The sequence below is a fragment of the Lathyrus oleraceus genome, chromosome 6 (genome assembly GCF_024323335.1).
Source record: "Lathyrus oleraceus cultivar Zhongwan6 chromosome 6, CAAS_Psat_ZW6_1.0, whole genome shotgun sequence".
Taxonomy (NCBI): Eukaryota; Viridiplantae; Streptophyta; class Magnoliopsida; order Fabales; family Fabaceae; genus Lathyrus; species Lathyrus oleraceus.
This window is the reverse complement of record NC_066584.1, coordinates 453,660,624-453,678,405: the sequence shown is the minus strand read 5'-3', so window position 1 is coordinate 453,678,405 and position 17,782 is coordinate 453,660,624. Positions and strand designations below refer to the sequence as shown.

Here is a 17,782-nt window from a genome sequence, read left to right as displayed (position 1 = left end):
ATTATTTAGCAATCTGCGCTCCGATATTGATTTATATCCTTTAGGACTACGATCATATACGGGTTGCCTTTGCTTTCATAATCGAAACAAATATTTATAAGAACTCGAACTCTAAAATAAAAATACATACAATTCTCGTAGTTTATATTCAAATAAATGAATCGGGGATCATCATGAGATAGACACTCACGACCCGTTGTCCTTATAAAACTACTCACTCATGATGAGGTAACAATAACTAAAAAAATAAAAGACATAACATGAAAAGTAAATAATGTAAAACAGTTGGAAGTAAAGAAACTGAATAGAAAAAATATTGATTTAAATAAAGAAAACCAGATAAAATACAATAATATTGTAGAGGAATACAAATGAGAGCAAAAAACTAAAGCTGAAAATTATAAAGTGTATAGAAGTAACAAGTGATGCCACTTTCAAGCTTAAGAGCACTATTTATACACAACCTAGCCATCAATAACTCATAATAACGCATAATTTTATGCTCAATCATTAAAACCCACTTACATTAAGTCATGTGAGGTTTCAGATGTTCAAAAGTCACAAAAACGCCTAAAAAACCATTGAATTCGTAACCGTCGATGGGTGCAACACGGGTGTGTCACAAAACCGTGTTAGGAAACACACCCATGTCAGAGGACACGACCTTCCCGTGTTTCCCTTGGTTCTTTTGTATGGCCTAACAACTTTGGGCCAACACGGGCCGTGTCAGCTGACACGGTCCAACCGTGTTGGCACCATGTATTTTGTATGAGGAGACTTCCTTTTCCTATGTCTTTTTCACTTCAGTTGGATCCATTACTCTCTTATTTCCCAAAAACATCACAAGAATACAAAAGTGCATAAAATCGAACTAAAAAGATGAATACACATGAGAGAGCAGAAAGAAAATAAACTAAAAACCAATAATCACTTATCACTCACATGTTGTTGCTGTGTGTTCCAGCATATGACAAGACTATATTATGCACATATATGATGTGTACAGTTGTTAGCGTCTTTAAGGTCTACGAAGAAAACTTCCTCGATGTTCTGGATGAAGTTATTTGGCCTCAATATGAAGGAGACACTCTTTGCCACAATGAGACTATGCAACGAAAAAAGAAAGGTCGCACAAAAATCACCCACATTAGAACCGAAATGGACAATATTGAGAAAGAGAAAAGGAAATGTGGTATTTGTCACCAAATCAGTCATATGCGCATAAACTGTCAGGACAAGACATAAACTTCTAAATAATTGTGTTTGTTTTTTTAGATAATCTTAAAGTTAAATTATTAGTTAGTCAAATTAAATTATTTGCTTCAACATAGTAAAATATATTTAAAATTAAAATCTTATAGTTACAACCCAACATCGACTACAACAACACAAAAACTTAAATTGAAGTTACATCAATTAAAGTTTAACATACATCTTAATAAAATAATCAATAACAACACATAAAATAAGTGGATCTTTAACTCCTATGTTAATTTCTCCTCTATGGGTTTCAAACATACATAGACATCTAAATCATTTTGTATGTGATTCTAGGTATAAAGGTAGGTATCATTTGGGCTATCATCCGTCGGGATTATGTATATATGGACAATGATATTCGACTTTTCTCACATTTCTATAATACGACCACCTAACTATCGAAAATTCGAGTTGATAACTACAATTAATGTTCTAAAATTCAAATGCGAATTTAGGCAAACGCTCATTCGTTTATTCTGATTAAAATTCATAACATATCCAGCAGACATGATTAACAAATATGTGAAATGAGTAAAAGAAAAAATAATACTACTATCTTTTTACACTCGCCTATTTATAGCAGGTCATACTATAATTCAAATGGTGAAACCTTAATACCTTGTGGACAAGAATTTACTGAAGAAAATTTTTTCTTTTCATATTTTATCATTTTTATTCTTTTTCTATTTTAAAAAAAAATATATATAATTAATTATTAAATATTTAATTTTAAAATAGTAAAACTTTATTCTTTAAGCAATTTTAATATTTTTCCCTTTTTATTTGACTTTTATTAATTATTATATTTAAATAATAATTTAAAAATATTAAAATAAATTAAACAAATAAAAAAAAGCATTCTTACGGCAGAACTCTCTTTAGGCTGACACCATCCCCTATTTTATTAGTTGAATCCATTTTTTAATTAAGAAAAAGGTAAAAGTGTGACAATGTTGAAATTTTGTATTGCATTTTGGGATTTATTTTTGTGACATATGGCAAATTATGTCAAAATAAAAGCCTATTGAATCACATTCTTTGATTGTGCATGGCTAAAGAGATAACCCGTGTGGGTCCCACCTTTCAACTCTATCTTTAATCTTTCCACTTTCCATCTGTCTCCTTTTTTCCAAACCTAACTACCAATCAAAACAAGCCACATGTCTTTCTTTAGCATGTAGTATAAGCAAAAGCAACTAAATAAGGTTTGTCTTTTTATTTTTTTTATTTTTTTTATAAGCAAAATAATATAAAAGTTGTCAAAATTACATCATAAAATGTCAAAGTTACATCATAAATAAGATTAAATATATTATACCTTGTTGTTTCCCCTTCAATACTTCATATATTATACCTCTATATATATGTTTGTACAAATGCACTTATATTGAAAGTAGTATTTGGAATTGGATAGCAAGAAGAATCATGGAGATGCATCACAAAAAAAGGGTTCAAGGAAAAGTGGTTTTAATGAAGAAGAGCTTGTTGGATTTTCATGATATCAAATCCAATGTTCTTGATCGTGTTCATGAGTTTTTAGGCAAACGTGTCTCTATTCAGCTCATTAGTGCTACAACTCCTGATCCAGGTTTTCTCACTCTCCTAACATTATTTCACCATAAGCTAGTAGTAACATAAGAAATATTATATCAGTATTTTTTTTGGTGTATAACTATTAGCAAAGGGAATGCAAGGGCAACATGGAAAAGTGGCATACTTGGAGAGATGGATTTCAAGCATTTCATCTTTGACAAGAGCTTCAGACACAGAATTTTCAGTAACGTTTGATTGGGATCATGAGAAAATGGGAGTTCCTGGTGCTTTCAAAATCAGAAATAATCACCATAGTCAATTTTACCTAAAGAAAGTTACCATTGAAGAGATTCCAGGACACGGTCCTGTGACTTTTCTTTGCAACTCTTGGGTTTACCCTGCTCATCGTTACACACATGATCGTGTTTTCTTTGCAAACAAGGTAATTCATTTCTTCATAATAGAATAAAGTTATATTATAGTACTATGTCACTTTGCAAAAGTAAAGCCTGTTTTGACAGCTAAACTTGGGTCTACCTTTTCCAAAATAAAGCGATAACTGAAAGTTATTATAAAATTAAAATAAATGTTTATTAATTCTATTGTACTTATTCTACAGCCTGTTTTTTGCAATATTGTTATTTTAATTAAAAAAATTGGTTTAAAATAAATGTGGTTTAACTTTTTAATTTAGACTTTACTATTTTTAGATAAGAAAAACCTTTTATTAATGGATAATGTTAAATGTTTTTGGAAACTGGATATTAGACAAAAGTCACAAAACCTGTCTAAACAGTTGCAAATTATAATTCAGGCTTATCTTCCATGTGAAACACCAGAGCCACTGCGGAAGCTGAGAGAAGAAGAACTTGCAGCCCTCCGTGGTAAAGGAGTTGGAAAACTCAATGAGTGGGATAGAGTATATGACTATGCATTTTACAATGACTTAGGAACTCCAGATGATGGTCCAGATTATGCACGTCCTGTTATAGGAGGATCACAGAAGTTTCCTTATCCGCGTCGAGGAAGAACCGGTCGTCCACCTACCAAAACAGGTTTGAATTTGGACTAGTATTAATAGTAAACACTCATTCTTGATCTGATTCATTCTGTCATTGTTGCAGATCCTCAAACTGAGTCAAGACTGCATCTTTTGAATCTAAATGTTTATGTACCAAGAGATGAACAGTTTGGCCATGTAAAGTTTTCGGACTTTCTAGCTTATGCACTCAAATCCGTTGCTCAGGTTTTGCTTCCGGAGGTTAAATCTCTGTGTGACAAAACTATTAATGAGTTTGACACTTTTGAAGACGTGTTTGATGTTTATGAGGGAAGTTTTAAGCTCCCAAGTGGAGCTTTGCAGAGTAAAATTAGAGAACTTATTCCTTATGAGATTCTTAGGGAACTTGTTAGGAATGATGGTGAGAAATTCCTCAAATTTCCAGTGCCTGATGTGATCAAAGGTAGACCGATTTAATCTACCTTCAATAGGACAGAATCATTGATATTATTTTCGCATTGTTAATATTGGATGTATTTTGTAGCTAGTAAGACTGCATGGAGGACCGACGAGGAGTTTGCGAGAGAAATGCTTGCTGGTGTAAACCCTGTTATCATCCGCCGTCTCCAAGTAACAGTTTTATAATTTTAAGTAAAATTAGAAAATGAAAACAAATATATTGTTTCAAAAATTGATGTATATTTGTGTGCTACATGAAGGAATTTCCTCCGGCAAGCAAGCTAGATCCTAGTGTCTATGGAGACCAAAACAGTTCCATCCAAGAAAAGCACATAGCAAATAGTTTAGATGGGTTCACAATAGATGAGGTACTTATAAAAATTCACTTATTCCATTGATCATAAGTTATACGAAATGAAGCAGGAACGTAAATTTCCGGAGACCTGTGTAGGTTTATCATGGTTTAACTGTGGCATAACAAATAGGTCTTATTTTTCTATAGTTTAATCGTGACAAAAATTTTGAGGTCCTTTTAGCCACGGTTCAACCAGGAAACTTTTTTACTCCTGCATGGTACCCTCCGCCTTACACGTCCTCAAAGACAACCCTGAAATGAAGCGAAATCCATGTTGAGTGATATAATCAATATCTATAACAGCCATTGAGTTTCTTTATATTGCAGGCTATGCAAAGGAATAAACTCTATATATTAGACCATCATGATGCTCTGATGCCATACCTAGGTAGAATAAACTCTACCAACACCAAGACTTATGCTACCAGAACAGTTCTATTTCTACAAGATGATGGCACATTGAAGCCACTGGCTATTGAATTAAGCTTACCTCATCCACAAGGTGAGCAACATGGAGCTGTCAGTAGAGTCTTTACTCCATCACATGAAGGAGTTGCAGCCACAATTTGGCAGTTGGCTAAAGCATATGCTGCTGTGAATGACTCAGGATATCACCAACTAGTTAGCCATTGGTTATATACTCATGCAGTGATTGAACCATTTTTAATAGCTACAAACAGACAGCTAAGTCTTCTTCATCCTGTTCACAAGCTCTTGAAGCCACACCTTAAGGATACAATGCATATAAATGCCTTAGCTAGACATATACTTATAAATGCTGGAGGTATACTTGAGAGAACAGTTTTCCCCGGTAAATACGCCCTAGAAATGTCGACGGTTGTGTATAAAGATTGGGTGTTCACCGAGCAGGCGTTGCCCGCTAATCTACTCGAGAGGTAAGTTCAAAATCATAAACTTCGAACATCGCTTCAGATAGGATTATAGTCCAATTTATCGAAATAAAAATGTAATTATATCTCACTGAAATTTTCAGAGGGATAGCAGTTCGAGATTCAAGTAGTCCTCATGGACTCAAACTTCTGATAGAAGACTATCCTTTTGCGGTTGACGGGTTGGAAATTTGGGATGCGATTGAAACTTGGGTGAGCGAATATTGTAAATTCTACTACACATCTGATGAAATGGTTGAGAATGACTATGAACTCCAACGCTGGTGGAAAGAAGTTCGCAACGAGGGTCACGGTGACTTGAAAGATAAGTCATGGTGGCCACAAATGAAGACAAGAATTGAGCTCATTCAATCCTGCACTATTATCATATGGGTGGCTTCTGCTTTTCATGCAGCAGTGAACTTTGGACAGTATCCTTACGCCGGTTTCCTACCTAATCGTCCAACGGTTAGTCGCAGGTTCATGCCTGAGCCAGGTACTCCAGAGTATGAAGAGCTTGAGTTTGATCCGGAATTAGCATTCTTGAAAACAATCACAGCTCAGTTCCAAACTCTCCTTGGCGTGTCATTGATAGAAATTCTGTCGAGGCATTCGACTGATGAAGTTTATCTTGGACAGACAGTAGACCCTGACTGGACTTTGGATGCTGAACCCTTGGCGGCTTTCAAGCGATTTTCGCAGAAGTTGTTGGAAATTGAGAATAATATCATGAAAAGGAACAAGGACCCGAACTTGAAGAACAGAAACGGGCCAGTGAAATTGCCTTATACCCTTCTGTTTCCCAATACCTCTGATTATTCTAGGGAGGGTGGACTAACTGGAAAGGGAATACCTAATAGTATATCCATCTAACTCTCATCAGCTTGGTAGAATCCTCTCATTGAATTCTTGCTATTTATTATGTAACAAACCTAAGGCTTTAGGTGGCGAATAAACTATCGAGTACTGTTACTTCATATTGAAGATAGGTCTGGTTTTCAACATGACTTTGACACATGTGGTGTTATATTCAATTATTTTATTTTGTTAAGTTATTATTGATATGAATAAATTATTTGCTTATGTCAACAATGATTATTATTACTGCATTGTTATGTTCTTTTTATGCCAAGACTAGGGTAGAGTGAATGAGTGAAATGTATTGTTATTGAATTCTTATAAAAAATTGGAACAAGAAAATTATATTGCTGTCTGAAAATATACATTTTTAAAAAAAACATCAAGACATCTTTTTGCACTACTATCCTTGTTCTTGAAAATCTTTTTTTCCCAACCTTTCTAAACAGTCCAAATACAAGCGAACCAAATGGTTTGAATTAAAATACTAACTGTTCTCTGCTTGGATCGGCAAGTCCATTCAATGATCCAAGGTGGTTGCCTTTTTAATGAGACGTTGTCCTGGCACTTTTTTTTATCTAGCATCCTCAACGAGTATATTTTATCAAAATATTTTTAAATCAATAAATTAAATTTTTATGTGATATGTACCGGATTTTTTTTAGAAAGTTATGAATATTTATTGGATTTTTTTTAGAAAAATCGATTTAACCCAAGTATTTTAGAAAATTTATTTCAAATTTTTAGAAATTCATGAATATTCATGAGATTTTTTGAAAAAATCTGATTTAAACCAATTATTTTGGATCATTTATTCCAAATTTTTAAGAAATTCTATTAAAAGATATACCGAATATTTAAAAAATCTAATAAAATATATAGGAAACCGGATATATTTAAAATCCGGTATTCATATATTATTTTTGAATTAAAAAAAAATCAAGTAGGCATTTTAATTATAATTATAATTTTATTTTTTTAATTAAACTTTTGACATTATTAACCTAACAAAAGTATCACAATTTATCATGAATCTAAGTTTCATAACATGATTTCGCATTCAAAAGTGTCGGTATAATCACAACCCGACAAAATATATACATATAATCGCAAGGATTTGACAATATCAATATAAAAAAAATTATGTTGACTTTATAACTTCTTCTTGTCACGTCCTTATACGTCCCACATATGTTATTTCTCATGCTCTTGAATCTTCACTATAGTCTTGTCTCCAACAATCAGTGGTAGGAGTTAGTGGATAATCGGATTTCAACTTAACCTAAACCTAGTGACTATTGTTAACAAAACCAACTACAATAAGCTTATGACTACTCGTAGACATAGATGGAGATACCATTAGTGGAAAGAAAGTGATGTTAAGGTTATTGAACAACGAGACCAATATCATATTATATCTATAAACAATAGGGTAATTCATATTAGGAATCGTCATTTCTCATAATCTTGAACACCCAAGGTAGAAACTCGCAACGAATTCCTAACTTTAAAGACCGTGTCATAGAATAACCTGGAATACAACTAATTTTTTAGATAAACTTCACTATCTAATTACGTCAGAATCAAGGACCATGAATCTTCACCTCATCCAAGTAAAATTGCAATAACATTGAAACCATAATTGCCATTAAGATCCACATCTATAATATTTTCAATGTAGTTATGTAAGAAAATAGGAAACCGAGACAAGTAAAAATGTCTGCAAGACTTGCTAGACGATTGACTTAATGGAGCTTTACTAGATGATCTCTTTGTCGTCTGACTTCCTTACGAGACCTCAATATTCTTCTAATACAAAGGATCATGATGTGCATCACTCTCTTGCCCCCTTTGACTCTTTTTAACTCCCCTTTTTGCCTTGTACTTCACTGATGGTTGTGCATGAATATGTTAGTTCTCAAACTTTTTCCTTCATTGCCTTTTAGCAAACGATATCCAAGATACTGAAATACCTCTTTAACTCTTCACATTCTTCTTCTAAGTCCAACTATGTCTCACTCTTTTTTTAGTGACTTCCTTCTCTATAATGGATAACCTTGTATTTGAAGACCTATAAGTTTACACGCACAAGATAACCAATGTGTTTTCCTAATGAAGCAACCACATGCAACTTTGTAAGAACCAACAGATTTACATTTTCCAACTTCTTTACAATATGTTGTATACACTATCTTGATACAAAACCGTGCAATCTCGAGTAAAATATAATGTTATACCTATGCTCAATATTGGCAAGACATTTTTTGAAATGATACTCTAATTGCAACTAGTTGCAGCTTCAACATGGTGTTCGCAGCGTCTCAACTTCTGCACAAATCTCCACAACTAGTACTTAACATATTTTTGAGTCTCCAATGAGCAAATATAACCCTATAAAACAATAATAGAGAAAAATGTCGTGAGATATTGGATAGAACTTTAGTATGGTCGAAAGGTAGATTCTTGGTTCGACAATTCAACAGGACCTTAGCATGTCGTCGAAGTTTGTTCACATGCTGTAGTCGAAATATGCTAGGTTGTTAGCATGTCGAATTAGGCATGTTTGTTATACCCAATTGTTTAAGCTAGCTTGTTATTTAAGTTAACTTGTAATGGGTCTGTGTGTAAAAGTCCATTAGTTTAGTGTGTTAGTTTTCTTATAAATAATATACTAGTCTCTCATCATTGAATAAGGCAAATCCTAATTAGGGTGAGAGAAGTTATTTGTTATTCTATAACACTTGTAATCTTGTTTCAAAGAGAAAGTAAAAAATAGCAATTTATAGTCAATTTTATTGTGTTCTTATTATTTTTCTTCTTTTCTATCCTTGTGGGTTTCTTACTGATCAAGAAACCAACTATACTTTGTAATTTCGGCGTCGTTTTCACAACAAATGTAATAAACAAATTGATAAATATTTATATCATAAAATTAAACTCACAAGGATGTACCTATTTGTTATCGTGTTCCCTAAATGCGTGACTCGAATAGTTCACTAATATGGCAATGGATTTGGGAAACGGTTGCTGGATTGGTCGAATCGAGCGAAATTGTGGAAGAACCCTAGCTCCCTAAATCCAAATTAAATGGAAATGTGTAAGAATTAGCCTCTACCACCATGGGGGTTGGATTCTCCTCCATATTTTCTACACTCCAGTAATCACAAAGTAAGAAAACAACCACGAAAGGAAAACGACATACCAGAGAAGGAAACCGGAGATTTTATCAGGTAAGTTCTAGATCACTATTCGCACTCTTCTCTTCTTCCTCTTTCTTCTTCTTCTTCTTCTTCTTCTTCTTCTTCTGAACTTGGAAGTGATGAGATGGGATTACTGTGGTGTAGCTCTAGCAGATTGAAGCTTCAATGTGAAGCTTCAATGTCTTATGGAAATGAGAGCTTTGAGTAAGGTGAGGGAAGAGATGTTGCAGTAGTGAGAGTGAAGTTTCGAACAAATGCCAAGGGTGATTGAATGTGTATGATGAATTGCTTAAATAAAAGTGAGGTTTGGGAATTTGGTTAGATTTGGATTTAGGATTGGATTCAATTAGGGGAGGCCTGGAATTAGTTGGTGTTGACTCATTGAGTTAACGGATAACTCACTTAGTTAGGAAATAGAAACTCAGTTAGTTTAGTTAGGTTATATTAGTTAATGTATGAATGACCTTGGAACTTGAAACTGGGTATTGTAGGTTGTCATTTAAGTGGCTTTGGCTTTGCACTTTGATCCTTGACTTGCTGAACAGGTGAGTGTTATTTTTGGCTTATGGTTTGGTCAATGCTACACAAATTTATTTCCACTATTTATTTTGCTTCCCATGCCCTCATTGGTTTTGCTGCAGCATACTTGAATTGGATTTGCATTGGTACCTGTCTGCTCTTATCATCCAGTGGCAAATCATGCTCAAACTTGGTTTGGCTATAACTAACAGTGGAAGCATTTTGATGCAGGCTTGGAACAGGGTGTTGTTTTGAGGTGTGTGTCCCACTGTTGTGATGATGCACTACTATTGAGATGCCCATGCTTTAGGTTCAAACTTGGTTATATGGTTGCTGCTTGCAATGTACCTGTGTGAACCATGTTGAAACCTCCTGCCAATTTAGCTTGTGGTAAGCTGTTATGTCTGATATTTTGTTGAGTTATAAGGTAAAAAACATGTAGGCTTAAGTTGGAAACAAGTTTTGAAGGTTTGACTTGGTGTTGATTTGCAAGTGTGAGTTAGTCAATGTATGGTTGTGTTCTGGACATGCAGGGTAATGCTCATGAGTTTGTCCTTGAGGTGCTTGATCATGTGGTAATCATGTTTGTGGCTTGCAGATTGAATTTGGTTTCTACTGCTATGACCAACTGCCTTGCTAGCAGGATTTAGGAACTCACTCAGGTGGCAACAGGTTTTGTGTTGTATTTGGTTCATGGCATTATAGCAAGTGTGCTGCAGGTATGTTGTAGCAGGGTCATATTCCATTAATTGATTGTGACCTTGTCATTGCCTTATATGGTGCCTGACTGCAAAAAGTCACATGCAGGTTGAGTCTCAATGGTTACGGACAAGGTTTAGCTTGAGTTGGAAACAGGTCTTGGGGATTTAGGTTCATGGTAAGTTAACACATTTCATGACCTGGTATTTGTGATGTCTCTTGTTGGTTATGACTTGGTTGATAGGTTTGTGCATGCATTTATTGATTGCATCAAGTCTGCAACTGGTTCCATGTTGTCACTACTAAATGGTAAGCCATTTCCAGGGTTGTGTCATGCTACAAGGTGGTGAACTTCCAAATCGATTTGCATTGTTGTTGAACTGCCATTGAGGGTTGTTGTCCATTGAACTGTGGCCTGCTGTAACTGTTTGTTGTGTATTGTTTGATTGCTACAGCATGCTGATGATCATGGTGTGCCTAGGTTTGGCTATTGCAACATACCCTGATATGCACTTCTTTTTGTTTGGTTAATGGTGATTAACTACAGTTCATGCCATGCCTTGCTTCACTAGGCTTCTCATATTTTAACTTGATATTGCTTCTCACCATCTGCTATTACCTCAACTTGCTTTATCATGCCTTTACTTGAAAATTGATTGTGTTGGTCATGCTCTTATTCATCTTGCAGGTCATGGTTGGATGGACAAGCAAGCATGGTTAGGTAAAGACTCAAACAAAGGCATGGTGAGCAGGACATTACCAATGGGCCAAATTACTTGAAAATGAAAAAACCAAGAAAATCATATCAAATCAAAACCTTGGGATGATATGTCAAGGCCAAGTGGGTTAGATTAGGTTTTTTAGGGTAAAAAATGGGGAGGTTGACTTTGGTCAAAGTTGACCAAAAAGTCAATTGTTGACCAAAGTCAACAATTGGTCAAAGTTCATTTTTCTTTGTATTTTCCTTGTAAATGGACATGGAATGGATGATTATGTATGGTTTTAGGGTTTAGGGCATTTGGGTTGACTTTGGTCAAAGTTAACAAAAAGTCAACTATTGACAAAGTCAACAATTGGTCAGAATTGTCAAGACTTGTAATTTTTCATGTAAAATCAAATGTGATGGTTTAGAATGGTGTGAAATGGATTGACAAATGGTTTGAAATTCGTTTTCAAATTGGTTTGTTTTATAACTTGAATGCTTGGTTTTGAAAAGAACATGCCTTGACTAGTAACACACATTAACATGGTTTATAAACAAAGCTATGAATATAGGGCATAGGATTAGGGTTTGAGTGAAGCATCCATGAATCAATGGCCATGACTTGCAACTAGATTGTGACACAAGAGGTTTGGTTGTTTGGATGACCAAGGCCATAGATGCACCAACAATCAACTGGACAATAATAGGGCATTGAGACCAAGATGTATTCAAGACCAATGCCCAAAGGAGACCACAGTAAGGTTAGATCATGTACATGGCAATATGTGAGAAGTAGGTGACATTTAGGAATATGAATATCACTAGATGAAAAGTCAAGCCACCAAGTCCATTAGATTCATCATCTTCTTGATTAGGGTTTCCCTAAGGCCTACCCCTTAAGCAAGTCTTTTGAAATCAAGCCATATGCTTCAACCACCAGTCTTCCAATGTGTGAACTCGTATTAGGGTTTTGAAGGCTAAGACAAGGCCTAGGGAAGCTCCATGAGACCCATCAACATACTTTGAGGAATTAGGGTTTTGAAGGCTAAGACAAGGCCTAGGGAAGCTCCATGAGACCCATCAACATACTTTGAGGAATTAGGGTTTTGAAGACCCTAGAGGATTGCCTGGACAAATCCTTGTTGAATCGAAGCCTCTACCATCACATATATGGTTTCACATTCCCTATGCTTGATGTGATAATCAGACCATGCTTTTGAAACTTGATCTCCACACAAATCCTTGATGTGATTATTATTACTGCATTGTTATGTTCTTTTTATGCCAAGACTAGGGTAGAGTGAATGAGTGAAATGTATTGTTATTGAATTCTTATAAAAAATTGGAACAAGAAAATTATATTGCTGTCTGAAAATATACATTTTTAAAAAAAACATCAAGACATCTTTTTGCACTACTATCCTTGTTCTTGAAAATATTTTTTTTCCAACCTTTCTAAACAGTACAAATACAAGCGAACCAAATGGTTTGAATTAAAATACTAACTGTTCTCGCTTGGATCGGCAAGTCCATTCAATGATCCAAGGTGGTTGCCTTTTTAATGAGACGTTGTCCTGGCACTTTTTTTTTATCTAGCATCCTCAACGAGTATATTTTATCAAAATATTTTTAAATCAATAAATTAAATTTTATGTGATATGTACCGGATATATTTAAAATCCCGTATTCATATATTATTTTTGAATTTTAAAAAAATCAAGTAGGCATTTTAATTATAATTTTTATTTTATTTTTTTAATTAAGTTTTTGACATTATTAACCTAACAAAAATATCACAATTTTAAAGTAGAATGATGATCCAAAACGCAGCGGAATTTAAAATTTCTCCTTTAATGATCCTTACGAATGGGCATGATCAGTGATAGAATCATTACCTCTTGTGGCGATTGTAACCTTTGATGCAGATCTACGGAGCGATCACGAACGTTGAACGATGACAACGCCTCTACTCAGTCCACACGAACGGATTCCTTCAATCTCAGTGCTAGCTGCTACGAATGAAGGCTTTGAGTGAGAGAGAGAGAAACGAAATTGCAACTGCACAAATGCTTCTACACAAAGATTCTATTTATAGAACCACTTGTGTGGGCTGCAAGCTAAAAAACCCACTCAAGTGTATATGGCCCATATCTTATAATATGCCAAAATCACTTAAGCGCGTGGTACCTTACCATATTTCGTATTCTACTTAAGTACACCGTACCTTACGATGTTCTACAATTCACATAAGGGCACCGTACATTACGGTATTCCTTAGTTACTCTATCTCTCATCAATCCGTCCTTTGTGTGTGACCCTGTAGGTCTTCGCGGCATTGACAATTATATTAAATCACGTATTTAATATAATAAACAGTGAGCGGTATCTAGCAATACATCACTGCTACCCAAGATACGAAAATGTCATGTGATCTGACAAATCCTTCTGTGATAATAATTATGTGTATAATTACCCTTTTGCCCTTATGTCTATATTGAACACAAGGCATAGACTGTGTCATCCTTGTCCAGTTCAATATTGGGCCCATAGACATTTATCATGTTACACAGGATGGGCAAATTCCATCTAGGTCACTCATGTCCCTTAGCATGCTTCGTGGAGTACCCATCAACTGTCTTTATGGTCATCCAGTTACGGACAACGTTTGATCAACAATAAGGCACTCGACTCTACATCTAGGGTCCATAGTGGTTTCAGGTCGAAGGGTGGTATACACCATTATCACCATGAGAATAACTTATGACACTTTGCATAACATTCTATATAGTATTCTCATAGCGGGTCAATCCAGTATAAATATTACTCTTAATATTCATACCTATGTTTAAGACTTGATAAATCCTTATCCATGATCCATGAGATGTGATCATCAGTCTATATACATAATAGTCTTAATGCTTTAATGTTATCCCACTTCACAATAAAGCTCGACTACAGATACTTTAAGAATAGTGTCCTTATGTTTAATGTGATCTCATGATTAAGTCACACTTGATACATTAAACGGACTATCTATTATAGGGACTTTATTAAACAAACATAATAAAGAAAAAGCCTTTTATTATTAATAAATAATTCGATACAAGTACTAAAAGTATTGGCCTCCAGGGCTTACACCAACAATCTCCCACTAACACTAGAGCCAATCAGGCATACCCCTAATGCCCATAGATCTAGTATGGCCATCATGCTTCTGCTGCGCAAGAGGCTTTGTCAGTGGGTCAGCAATATTGTCAAGTGTAGGTACTCTGCATATTTTCATATCTCCTCTATCTATTATCTCTCGAATGAGGTGATAACGCCTAAGTATGTGTTTGGATCGTTGGTGAGATCTAGGCTCCTTAGCTTGTGCGATAGCACCATTGTTATCACAATAGAGACCAATGGGATCCACAATGCTAAGAACTATGCCAAGTTCACTAATGAACTTTTTGATCCAAACAACTTCCTTTGCTGCACTTGAGGCAGCAATATACTCGGCCTCGGTTGTAGAATCAACAACTGTATCTTGCTTTGAACTTTTCTAGCTCACAGTGCCACCGTTTAAGCAAAACACATAACCAAATTGCGATCTAAAGTCATCCTTATCTGTCTGGAAGCTAGCATCGGTGTATCCAATTACAGCCAACTCTTCCTGACCTCCATATATCAAGAATGAGTCCTTAGTCCTTCTCAAATACTTAAGGATATTCATGACAGCTACCCAATGAGCATCACCAGGATCAGATTGGTACCTACTCATTGCACTTAAAGCATACGAGACATTTGGTCGAGTACATAACATGGCATACATGATAGATCCTATTGCAGATGCATATGGAATCTTATTCATGCGATCCCTTTCTTCCTTAGTTGAAGGGGATTGTGTTTTTGATAGACACATGCCATGTTGCATAGGTATGAATCCTTTCTTGGAATCATGCATATTAAAGCGTCTCATCACTTTGTCTATGTACGTACTCTGACTTAGGCCAAGCAATTTTTGTGATCTATCTCTATAGATTCTGATTCCTAATATATAGGCTGCTTCACCTAGGTCCTTCATAGAAAAGCATTTCCCCAACCAAGACTTTACTTGTTGCAGGGTAGGGACATCATTTCCAATGAGTAATATGTCATCTACATATAATACCAGGAAAACGATCATGCTCCCACTAACCTTCTTGTAGACACAAGGCTCATCTTCGTTCTTGATGAATCCATATTGTTTTACCGTTTCATCAAAATGAAGATTCCAGCTTCTGGAAGCTTGCTTCAATCCATAGATTGATCTTTGTAACTTACATATCTTTTGGGCTTCTTTTGGTATGTCAAATCCTTCAGGCTGTGTCATGTACACATCCTCAAGAAGATTCTCATTAAGGAAAGCAGTTTTGACATCCATCTGTCATATTTCATAATCATGATATGCAGCGATAGCAAGTAAAATCCGAACAGATTTAAGCATTACAACTGGTGAAAAGGTTTCATCATAGTCAACCCCATGAATTTGTTTATATCCTTTTGCAACCTTTCTTGCATTATAGGTATGTACCTTACCATCCATGTCAGTCTTCTTTTTGAAGACCCACTTGCATCCTATAGGGTTAACTCCTACAGGAGGCTCTACCAAGGTCCAAACTTGGTTTGTGTACATGGAATCCATTATAGATTTCATGGATTCTAGCCACTTCTCAAACTCGGGACCAGTTGTGGCCTCTTGGTAGGTCACAGGCTCATCTTGATCCATGAGTAATACATCACCTTGATCAGTTATGAGATATCCATATCTCTCAGGTTGGCGACGTATCCTGCTTGACCTACGCTGGTCTTGTTCTACTTGAGCAGGTTGCTCTTCCACAACTACTTGTGTTTCCTGCTCTAATTCCTCCATAGGTGTATCAATGCTTTGTGATTCTTGAATTTCTTCAAGATCTACTTTCCTCCCACTGATTCCTTTGGAAATAAAATCCTTTTCTAGGAAAACTCCAGTTCGAGCGACAAACAGAAGGATTGTAGAAGTAATACCCTCTTGTTTCTTTAGGATACCCCACAAATAAGCATTTGTCAGATTTGGGCTCAAGCTTAGTTGAAATTTGTCGCTTCACATAAACTTCGCAACCCCAAATCTTCATGTAAGACATATGTGGTTTCTTACCACTCCATATCTCATATGGTGTCTTCTCAACCTTTTTGGATGGAACACAGTTAAGTGTGTAAGCTGTTGTCAATAGTGCATGTCCCCAAAAGGAGTTTGGAAGATCGGCGTGACTCATCATGGATCGGACCATGTCTAACAGGGTTCAATTTCTTCTCTCAGATACACCATTCCATTGGGGTGTTCCAGGAGGAGTAAGTTGGGATAGGATCCCACACTCTTTCAGATGGTCATCGAACTCTAGGCTTAAATACTCACCACCTCGATCTGATCGAAGAGTTTTAATATTCTTACCTAGTTGGTTTTGTACTTCATTCTTGAATTCCTTGAACTTTTCAAAGGACTCTGATTTGTGTTTCATTAAATACACATACCCATATCTACTGAAATCATCAGTAAATGTGATGAAGTACTGAAAACCTCATATGGCTGGTATGTTCAGTGGTCCACATACATCAGTATGTATGAGGGCCAAAAGATCATTAGCTCTTTCACCTTTTCCTGTGAATGGAGACTTTGTCATCTTTCCAATTAAACAAGATCTGAATGTCTCATATGATTCATAATAAAAAGAGTCCAATAGTCCATCTTTATGGAGTTTGGAAATGCGTTTCTCATTTATGTGGCCTAATCGACAATGCCAAAGGTAAGTTGGATTTAACTCATTAGGTTTCATCCTTTTAGTATTAATGTTATAAATAGGCATTTCAAGATCAATGACATATAGTCCATTGTTCATTTGTGCAGTAGCATAGAATATATCATTCAAATAAATTGAGCAACAATTGTTCTTTATTATAAATGAAAAACCAAACTTGTCCAAACAAGAAACGGAAATAATATTCCTGATAATTGCAGGTACATAATAACAGTTCTCTAACTGAATTATTAAACCACTAGGTAAAGTCAATACGTAAGTTCCTACGGCTAAAGCAGCAACCTTTGCTCCATTGCCAACTCGTAGGTCAACTTCACCTTTTGCCAAATCTCTACTCCTTTTTAGTCCCTGCACATTGGTACAAATGTGAGAACCGCATCCAGTATCTAATACCCATGATGCAGAAGTAGATAAATTAATTTCAATAACAAAAATACCTGAAGTTGAAGTCTCTACTCCATTCTTCTTATCTTCCAGGTACTTTGGGCAG

At 35.5% G+C, this 17,782-nt stretch overlaps 1 protein-coding gene across 1 annotated transcript; it reads left to right on the top strand.

Moving 5' to 3' along the window:
• The first annotated feature begins 2,605 nt into the window (after positions 1–2,605).
• On the top strand, positions 2,606–6,589 carry LOC127092431 (linoleate 9S-lipoxygenase 5). Its single transcript, XM_051031301.1, has 8 exons — positions 2,606–2,848; positions 2,940–3,235; positions 3,608–3,848; positions 3,918–4,256; positions 4,338–4,423; positions 4,513–4,620; positions 4,935–5,503; positions 5,602–6,589. Exons 1-8 carry the CDS (start codon positions 2,686–2,688, stop codon positions 6,368–6,370), a joined length of 2,571 nt encoding a protein of 856 aa, XP_050887258.1. The 5' UTR covers positions 2,606–2,685; the 3' UTR covers positions 6,371–6,589.
• The last annotated feature ends 11,193 nt before the right edge of the window (positions 6,590–17,782 follow it).